Source organism: Vigna radiata, chromosome 10, assembly GCF_000741045.1.
Source record: "Vigna radiata var. radiata cultivar VC1973A chromosome 10, Vradiata_ver6, whole genome shotgun sequence".
NCBI classification, from domain to species: domain Eukaryota; kingdom Viridiplantae; phylum Streptophyta; class Magnoliopsida; order Fabales; family Fabaceae; genus Vigna; species Vigna radiata.
The window spans coordinates 1,513,648-1,523,816 of record NC_028360.1 but is presented as its reverse complement, the minus strand read 5'-3'; the positions used below and the strand labels follow the sequence as shown (position 1 = coordinate 1,523,816).

The following is a 10,169-nucleotide window of genomic DNA, read 5'->3' as shown; positions in this document are numbered from 1 at the left end:
TATATATATATATATATATATATATATATATATATATATATATATATATATATATATATTCATTTCTACCTGTTTTCTGACATCTTGTTTGTAAATTTTGGTTGGAAGGTTGGAGACACCGAGCTTTAGACTCTCAGGCATCATCTTAATCATCTCTTTTGGCATATTATTAACAGGTATTATATCTTCCTTCACTTTTGTAGTAGTAAATATGATAGTTATTTTTAAGAGATGAAGGGAAGACTATTGGGTTAAAGCTGATGAGAGCTTGGACAGATTGGTAAGGGATGTTAGGCAGGATGGGTGACTCCAAAGTGATGGCCTGTGCATGTGGTGTGGTAGCAGGGAGGTGGCATTTCAAGTACGTTCTGCATGGGAGGATACATAAATGTAATGATGAGGGGATTGAGGGGTTGAGTAGGAATCGAGTGGTAAGATTTGGGAGGAAGGAGATATATTGAAGAACCTTTGGTATCTATCATAATGTGCTATTTTTATATGCGTTTATTTTCAGAAGCACCTGAACTAGTTTGGCTGCCTACATGCTCAGTGATAAACTATAGAGCACGGTAACCTTCTGAGAATAAGCAGCATAGCTATCAAGGATTCTGAAAACTAAATTATACTTCTGATTCTTTTTTGGTGTTGATGACTTTTCTTCAATTCCAAAATGAAATAGCATCCAGTAGAAGTTAGGATAGACATTTTATTCTTATAATTTAGTTTGAATAGACATTTCAGAATCTAAAACAGCGAATAAAATCTTCATAATTTTGTTAAGTTTAATCAACAGAAATGTTTTCAGAATCTAAAATAGCCAGTAAACTCTTCATAATTTTGTTGGAAATTTCCACCAGTTAAAAGTATTGGTTTTTTTTTTTTTTTTGTTAATGTTTTAGAATTAAACCAAAACTTGTTCAATTGCATTTTATAAGATTTATAGCAAATTAAGAATTCAAACCTTCCATCTTTAATTTATTTTGGTGTGGTGCAGTTTCAAAAGAGACTGAGTTTGACTTCTGGGGGTTTGTTCTTGTTATGCTTGCTGCTGTTATGTCTGGGTTTCGTTGGTGTATGACTCAGATCCTTTTGCAGGTATTGTATTTGCATTTTCATTTCCATGTATATTTGATATCTAGATGCCTGTGGGCACAAAACAGGCCCACAAACACATTCATGCTCTTACTCTTCCTGCTTTAGTCAACCATATATTCTGATACATTGCTTCATTTTATTGTATTGGAACCTGATTTGCATTCTTGCCATTCGTGTTGAACTGAAAACCAAATTGAAAGAAAGAAGCCTACGGTATGTTCCCTGCATAACTTCATGTCAATAATTTGTTGAGAATATTAATTTTATTAAATTGATATGATATATTGGATGAGATGTTTCGCTTAATTAAATAATAGGTTATTTAAATTTATTTATTTTTTGGTGGTTTTGGTCCATCAATTCATAAATCTGACATTAATTTCTGCCAGTTGACTATGCATTCCTTTTGCCCGTTCTGTAAATGATAATTTATGTGACCAAATATTGTAAATTGCTGGTTCAGAAAATGGTGCATTATGCCTACGTATTTTAGACATTGAAGCTTTGAAAATACTAGTTACCATATAATTTAGTAGCTATTTGATAGGGTTTATATCAGGAAAAAGGGGGGAAAAAACTGAACATAAAATATAATGGAGGGGGAGTGGTTAGGCAGTTTAGGAGGTTGTTTTAGGAGTTAGCTAGGATTTAGCTATATAAGGGGGAATAAGTTCTGTCAGGAGGGAGTTTTTTGGTATTGTTTGTAGTTGAGACAGGATCTGCACATCCTGTGACGGAGGAAGACAGGCTTCCTTGAAAGTGTTGTACAATTGTTGTGTTTTCTGAAATAAAGAAACAGTGTTCTTTGTTGTGTTGCATTTTCTGGAGTTAAACCAGAATTGTGTTCCAGGTTCCTTGTTCCTAAGAAACCTATCATTTGGTCTGACCTGCCGGATTCATAAAAGGGAAACAAATGGAGGGAANAATCAGTGCAGTAGAAAGAGGGATAGAGGAACTAAAAGAGGGTCACCAAGAACTCAAAGATGTTCAGAGATTTTAAAAGAAATTCCAAGAATTCTGACAAGAGTTTAGAGGGTAGTCAGGGGTCAGTAAATGGGGAAAGGAGAGGAAGAAGGAACGAGGCAGAGGAGAAAATAGAAGAAGAGAAGGGGGAAATATAGAAAGTTTGGATGAAAAGGGTGGAGTTGTCTACTTTTGAGGGGATTGATCCAGAGGGATGGATATCCAGAGCAGATGAATTTTTTGAGATCCAAAACATGGCAGCAAGGGAAAAATTAAGATTGGCCTATATTAGCATGGAGGAAGGGGCCAGCCACTGGTTCCAGTTCTGGAAAAAAAAGACCAAGAATCCATCTTGGGAAGAACTAACTGGATCTTTAATTAGAAGATTTGGGGGGAAAGATAGGTGTACGGTGTTTGAGAAACTGGTAGCACTAAGGCAGGAAGGGACTGTGGAGGAATATATTCAGGATTTTGAAAGATTAGTGGCACAAGCATCTGAGTTGACAGAGGAACAACTATTTAGCTATTTCTTTGCTGGTCTGCAGGGAGATATAAGGAGCCAGATTAGGCCCCACAACCCCAGAGATTTGCTGAAGGCAATAGAGATTGCTAGGGACGTTGAGGAGGTCACCAAAGATTCTGGCATGAACAGGGGGCAGCCAACAGGAGCAGTCAGTCAATCAGCTGGAAGGTATCAGGGAGGTTATTGGACACAAAAGTGTTCAAAGGAACCAAAAGCGGACAGAGTACGGGGAATAACCTTAGTACAGCAAGAAAGGAAGGAACTAGTACCCCTAGAGGTCCCAAGATTGGCACTAACAATGGAGGAAATAACAGAAGTAGGCGGGTAAGAAACCTTCCATATCCAGAGTACATACGGAGGAGGGAAGAGGGTAGATGTTTTCATTGTGGAGGGCCCTATAGCCCGGGTCACAGGTGTCCCGAAAGGAGTATTAGAGTTTTGATTATGATGGAGGATGAGGAAGTAGAAGAAAGGGAAGAGATGTAGGAAATGGAGCAGAAACAGATGGAATTGTCGGTATTCTCAACTAGAGGATTGACACCAACCAACACAATGAAGTTACTCGGTGAGGTAAAAGGAAGACAGGTGATGGTATTGATTGATAGTGGTGTCAGCCACAACTTTATTTCTTCCAAACTAGTAAAAGAATTGGGTTTGGGGTAGAAGAAACTGCTCGCTATAAAATATGCTTGGGAGATGGCCACAAGAAGGTCACAAGCGGATGTTGAGTGATGTTTTAGTTGTGTTGGAAGGGTTGGAAGTAAAGGAGAAATTTTATCTGTCTGACCTCAGAGGAGTAGATCTAATATTGGGGGTATCATGGCTGGCTTCATTAGGAGAAGTCAAGATCAATTGGAGTAAATTAACTACGAGTTTTGCCCAAGGAGAGAGGGAGGTGATGATTAGAGGGGATCCTACTTTGGCCAGGAAAGTGGTGGCTCCGGAGGCTTTACTAAAGGAAACAGAAATTGAGGCTATGACTTTAGTTGGGAGTCGGGAAGAAATAGAGCTGGAAGAAAAAGAGGGAAGGGTGGATCAATTATCACCTAGGCAGTCCACATAACTTGAGTAGATCTTAGGGAAGCATGAGGAGATTTTCAGGGTACCAAGAAAGCTACCACCCAGGAGAGACCAGGACCATAGGACCAATTCCCAGATTTCAACCTTGAAGACAAGGTTGTTCAGGGGCCGGCAAGTAATGATCGGGTCTTAAGTGTTTATATCAGGAAAAAGGGGGGAAAAACTGAACATAAAATAGAATGGAGGGGGAGTGGTTAGGCAGTTACGTTAGGAGGTTGTTTTAGGAGTTAGCTAGGATTTAGCTATATAAAGGGGAATAAGTTCTGTCAGGGGGGAGTTTTTTGGTATTGTTTATAGTTGAGACAGGATCTGCACATCCTGTGAGGGAGGAAGACAGGCTTTCTTGAAAGTGTTGTACAACTGTTGTGTTTTCTGAAATAAAGAAACAGTGTTCTTTGTTGTGTTGCATTTTCTGGAGTTAAACCAGAATTGTGTTCCAGGTTTCTTGCTCCTAAGAAACCTACCACTATTTTTTTCTCTGTAAAAGAAATAATTGTATTGCGATTAAGAGAAATAATTTCAAAGAGCAAACAGAACAAGCAGTCCTTCTAAACAAAAGGAAAGAAAATATTGAAAAAGAGAAGATTGTCGGTGCAGCTCTAAGATATTAATTGTACACCTATTGTTGGAGTCTCTTCCTTGCTGGATGGCTGATGAGGCATCAATTATGGTGACTTCAACTGTCAGAGAGATATTGCTTCTTTTGAAAGCTTGTACTGCCCTCTCAGTTAGTTTGTCCTTCAGCTCAGCAACTAAATACATCTGTTGCTTCACAGTAGATTTTGTAATCCAAAAATTAGATTAATAAAGCAGTTGGCTTTTAGCTGAAATATTATGAGAGTCTTGTGTTTTCTTTGTATATGTACCTTCCATAAATTTTAAACCTGTTAGATATTTATATTGTGTCTTAAGTTACTTTACATAATTATTTGTATTTGGGCTTAGCCAATATATTTTTTATTATAAATACATTACCAATACACAAGGGAGATTAACCCTATTCCTAGTCTTCACTATATTCAACAAAATCAACTATCATGTAGACCACATAGATTTCCTACCTTGTTTAACTTGAAATCTGAATTTAATTGCAATCAATATATTTTTCAGTCCTGGAATCTTCCATTTTAACACAAGGTTATTGATTATTAAGCTCCTGAAGAAATTAATAAGTGTGGTGTAGTTAATAAATAGAAAAGAAGATATGCAACTGATAACTTAATTATGCATCAGGAAATTGATTTTTTTTTCTTTTAATAAAAGAACATAATAGAATGAATACAAAATACTGGAAGAGGATCAGGAATCCTCCTTAAAGCCAAAAGAATAAATGGAAAGACCAAATCGACTCAAGAGATGTAGAGCACTCCAAGCATTGATGTGGGCCTTGAAGTTCTAAAATTATAGAGCCTAGTAATTATTTGATGACTTAGCGAGGCTAATTTTTTATATTGACATATTCTAGTATTTTCATCTTTTTAAATTCTCACTCCATCTAGCATTGAATCATTTTTCTTTGCTCAAGTTTACTTTCGAGTTAAGATTTTGTAAGTGCCGTTCTATTTTAACAAAAAGATTTCATGCTTTTTTCAAATAATTTCAGGTCTGAAAAATCCAATTACCCTGATGAGCTATGTAACTCCAGTAATGGCAGTGGCAACTGCCCTTCTTTCCCTTGCTTTAGATCCATGGGATGAATTCCGAGAAAATCAGTACTTTGATAATTCAGCGCATATTGCTCGAAGTTGCTTGCTGATGCTTCTTGGTGGTTCAATTGCCTTTCTTATGGTAAGGCTGTGTATTCCCTTTAAGATATGTGTATATTATTTTGTTTCTCTTTCCTCCTAATACTGAAGCAGATGTCTAACAATTTTATGCTCATTAGTTACTGTTTAATTTTACTTGTTACACCTGTACTGAATAGGCTTTTGTTTACTGTCACATTGTTTAGCTTTAATCTTTCTTCACACCTACATTTGGATCCTGATGTTCTCGCAGGTACTAACAGAATATGTTCTGATCTCAGTAACTAGTGCTGTTACAGTGACAATAGCTGGGGTTGTTAAGGAGGCAGTCACCATATTGGTATCAATTATATTTTTGATGATATTACCATTTGTTGATATAGTGTTTGTTGATATTGTTATCCAGTGTCCGTCCCTCCCTCTTATTATTCAATCAAGCATTTCTATACTACCAAGTTCCACTTCTGTGGTGTAAATGTATTAGGATTACTTTTTTGCAGCCTATGGTTTCACATATAACAATGATATTTATTACAATAGTTGCTGAGCTAAGGCACTGGGATTCATTTTAATATAAAAGGGAAAAAATTAGCATCTATTGAACTGTTAGTTATTTGCAAAACAAATTGCACAAGTTTTTCTCTCTTTTATTTACTCTTGTTAGTACATATAAGACAGAAATTGGTTAACGATCAGACGGACGGAAATTTTTAAACAAAGAAGTTTCATATTTTGGTTTGACTCTGATGTTGGAATCCAGCTGTAATATTTTAAATTATTGATTAGAGCTATCCTTTTTGTTTCTACTTTAGTTAGTTGTTGTATTTAGATTGAATTAGGGTAATTTGTCAATTCCGTATTGCAGTATAGTTTTTGACATGTAATTTTAACTAGAGAACGCTGATTATTGAGTTCCAACATCTGCTCTTAATACATAGGTTTGCATTTATGCGTATAATGCAATTAATATGTATTGTTCTACATTTGTACTCATATAGGGCTCTGTATTGAATAAATAGATGAATGGATATGTTTGTTTCCCCCTCACATCTGGGCTTTCTGCTTGTACATTTGAACTACTTTTCTGATTTTATGGTGTTTTTTGTTTTTTGTAGGTTGCAGTGTTATACTTCCACGATCGATTCACTTGGTTGAAAGGATATGGTCTATTAATTATTTTGGTTGGTGTCAGTTTGTTTAATTGGTACAAGTAAGTCATCAATCATAAAGCAATCAAATCTGCATTATTTTCTCAACTTTTAATTATTCTCTGATAGAAATAAAATGCATTATTTTCTAAGCTTTCAGCCACATTGAGGGGGACAATTGAATTGAGTAATTATTAGGCTTAAATCCTTAATTTATCCCCATGTTAGAAGGGAATTTTCAGTTTAGTATCCGCTTTTAAAAGTGTATACATTGAGTCTCCATGTTTTGCAATTTGTGTCAATTTAGTGAATTAATGACACTTCAAACAAGTTTGTAACAGCAATTGGAAGGTGTCCAAAAGTTTAAACAGTTAATAAACATGCTGCAACTCAAAATGACTTGTCCACTTGCAATTTTCAAGCCAAATTGATGGTTCAAAGGGACTAAATTGACACAAATTTCAAAACATGGGGACCCAATGTATACACTTTTAAAAGCGGGTACTAAACTGAAAATTTCATCTTAACATGGGGACCAATTAAGGATTTAAACCTAATTATTATAGTCTATATTCACACTTCCAAAACTTGCAGGGTAGGTAGATATGGCTTAGAGCATAAAGAAGGAAAGATTTTATTACGTGATCTTTGTAGTTTATTTGCTTGTACTAATAGCTGGCACAGTTGGGAAGTTCAATGCCTTATCATATGTTTAGTGCTGAATTTTTCATGTGTAACCAATTTTATACTCAATTTATTATGTAAAACAATGGATGCAAGTATTTTTTTGATCTAATAATACAACATCAGAGCTTAAACTACAACCTGCTACTATATATTTCTTCTTGTACACACAATTACTATCTTGTTTAAGGAAGCCATACTGGTGTTTCTCTCAGATGTTGTGATATGTCCTCTCAATTTAATGGCAGCCGCTGAGTGGTCCGTTTTTTCTTTTTTTGAAAAATCAGATACCTTAAGCTTCGGAAGGGCCATGCTGGTGGCAGTGACATGGCAGAACCTTCAATAGATTCTGCATCCAAATATGTTATTCTTGAGGAGATGGACGAACAAGAAGATATCATCTGAAACCATTAACCAGCAAATATGTCAAAGCCAAAGTAAGCCTTTTCTCAGATGCCAGTTTAATGGCACAAATCGTAGCATTATCTTTTATTCGTTCACAAATGAATATATTGTCTTTTCATCCAGAAACATACATGTTTCATGGTATCATAGATGAAAATGGAATCATGCAAGTTGAAGTTTAGATAATAGGATATTTCCCATTTCTGCAATTTCTAGGAAATATTTAGTGCATGTTAATTACGAAGTATAGATTCTATTTTGTCACTCAAATGTTAATACCTTTGAGAATTTTGCAGAAGTTACATTTTTGTCTTTATTGATTAAATTATTGGCTAACTATTCACTGAAGCCTGCTTTCATGACTTATATGTATATCGAAGCAATGTTCTCTAGAGACCAAAGGGCACATAATCTTCCAGCGACTTGCCAGTTGTTTTGCCACATTTCATCAAGAGACGCATGTTTATGTTCCCTTTTGGAATTGTGGTGTCCGAGTTCTTTTGAAGTTTCTTTGAGTGAACAATTCTTGGGATATAATGCCTCTTCGTACGATCAACATCACTTATATTCTGTAAAAATATGTACTCAATCAGTGAAGAGATGTTGACACTGCTTGGTGTCAAAGTTCTTTTGAAGTTTGTAAGCCAACAACTTTTTGGGATATAATGCCTTTCTACGATCAGCATCACTTATTCTGTAAAACGCAACCTGTTGAGAGATTTAGACATATGTTGGCAGAACACGACAGATGATTGATCAAATTTTATCATTTTTGCTTTCTAGTATGGAATTGTATTTTGATCATATTACCAGAATTTTTGTTGTATATACTAAATCCAGTTTATTATTTCTTATCAACACAAATTCGTCTTGAATTTGAAATTTCATTGTTATGATGGGAAAGTAACTTAAAATCAACTAGACCTTTATGAATTTATTGCAACATCTATGCGTAGGATCTCTAGACATCCTAGTTGGAAGTAAAAGAATATGCATTTGAACATACGGAGCCAAATGTATATTGTGAAGATGACCTACAAGGACTCTCTCAATCTTTTATGTGTGGAGTATGTTTCCTTTCGTTCTCTTCATGGTGCTCATTCGCCACAAATGGATAGTGATGTTTGCAAAATACATTTTGATACCCAAGTTAGTAGAGATTGTCAAATAACAATTGATATTGTAAAAAATGAACTTCCATTATTTATCTCGATCAGTGTATTGTTTATAGGATAATTATGGATTTGTCTTTACCTGAGTTTGGATGAGTCATGGTTCATTTATCTCATGAGTCAGTTGTCTAATTCAAAATGTGTTAAGTTAAAGAATAATATGTTATTAGAATATGTGATGCCATGTTAGAGTAGGTTCACTTATGTTAGGGTAAATCAAGCTGGTTTGTGACTGGATAGTATAAGTATCATTCTTCTCTTGAATGTACCAATTTTTTCCATCAAGAAAATCAAAAAGTGCATTTCTCTTAAATGCGTCAACTAGAATTGAATAATGTTAAATAATTTGTGCTTCATCGTCATATGTGAGCTACAAGAGATCGATAGGCGGTTAATTCTCATCGTTAGAAGTTAGTGGGAGGCGGGGGTGAGGAAAATTATTGGTAGAGGTGAAATGATGAACTTAAAGGTCGATAGTTGATGTGATGCGACTGTTTTGTGATGCTTGGGTTAACATTATAAGTTGTTATCTTAAGGACTTTTATATAGTTTCCACCGCCATAAGATTCTGTACCTCCTCTCCGGGTTGTCGGTTCTAGATGGCCTCTCCTCTTATTACTTGAAGAACTTCAACAATGGTGCAACTTCTGGAACCCTCTTTGCTTTTGGTTGCAAATGTAAAGTTGGCCTATTGGTTATGTTATCTGACTTTATGTGTAATGTATACAATAATTATGCTTCTGGTTTAATATTTAAGGAGTCTTTACCTTATTTTGTTAGTCGTGTTGGCTTATGGTCCAAACTTATTCCTTTTGAAAATGTTGTTAGTAAGTTGCGTGAAGGGAAGCTTATCGATCGATGCCTCGTTATATTAGATGCATTAAACAGGAGGTCTCCTCCCTGTTACATAATGCACTTATTAAGGCCCTCCAAGGCTCATGTTTTGATTTGTTTTCTAGTTATAGGAATACCATGTTTCGTGCTTCCTCTGACTAGATCAAGCTATGAAATGAGGTCTGTGAGGTGAAGGTTATTGTCGGTAGGTTTATGCATGATTAATTCATCTTTATACAATAACCTTCGCTTGACGTACCTCTTTCCATAACTTGATCCAGTCGGAGGAAGCACACAATATTCCTATAACTAGAAAACAAATCAGAACGCGACCCTTCGAGGGCCTGGGTAAGTGCATTATACAATAGGGAGGAGGCAACCTATTCCAATTCATCTAACATACCGATACATCGACCGACACCCAACTTATTAACAACAATCTCAAAAGGAACAAATTTGGACCGAAAGCCAACGTGATCAGCAAAATAAGGTAAAGAGTCCTTAGAAATTAAACCAGAGG

The 10,169-nt window shown here is 35.7% G+C and overlaps 1 protein-coding gene across 4 annotated transcripts in view; it reads left to right on the top strand.

Annotated features, from left to right (window-relative positions):
- LOC106775778 (probable sugar phosphate/phosphate translocator At1g06470) overlaps nucleotides 1-8,518 on the top strand; it is a 16,003-nt gene extending 7,485 nt beyond the window's left edge. For 3 of the 4 annotated variants that reach the window (XM_014662962.2, XM_014662960.2, XM_022786893.1), the window contains 8 exons: nucleotides 109-176; nucleotides 995-1,095; nucleotides 1,296-1,308; nucleotides 5,265-5,449; nucleotides 5,660-5,746; nucleotides 6,522-6,616; nucleotides 7,526-7,675; nucleotides 8,024-8,518. In XM_014662962.2, coding sequence (XP_014518448.1) covers nucleotides 109-176; nucleotides 995-1,095; nucleotides 1,296-1,308; nucleotides 5,265-5,449; nucleotides 5,660-5,746; nucleotides 6,522-6,616; nucleotides 7,526-7,643 — 667 coding nt within the window. In that variant the 3' untranslated portion in view covers nucleotides 7,644-7,675; nucleotides 8,024-8,518. Of the gene's footprint in view, nucleotides 1-108; nucleotides 177-994; nucleotides 1,096-1,295; nucleotides 1,309-5,264; nucleotides 5,450-5,659; nucleotides 5,747-6,521; nucleotides 6,617-7,525; nucleotides 7,676-7,992 lie in introns of all 4 variants that reach the window. The other variant, XM_014662961.2, reaches the window with a different exon arrangement.
- Nucleotides 8,519-10,169: the final 1,651 nt, after the last annotated feature.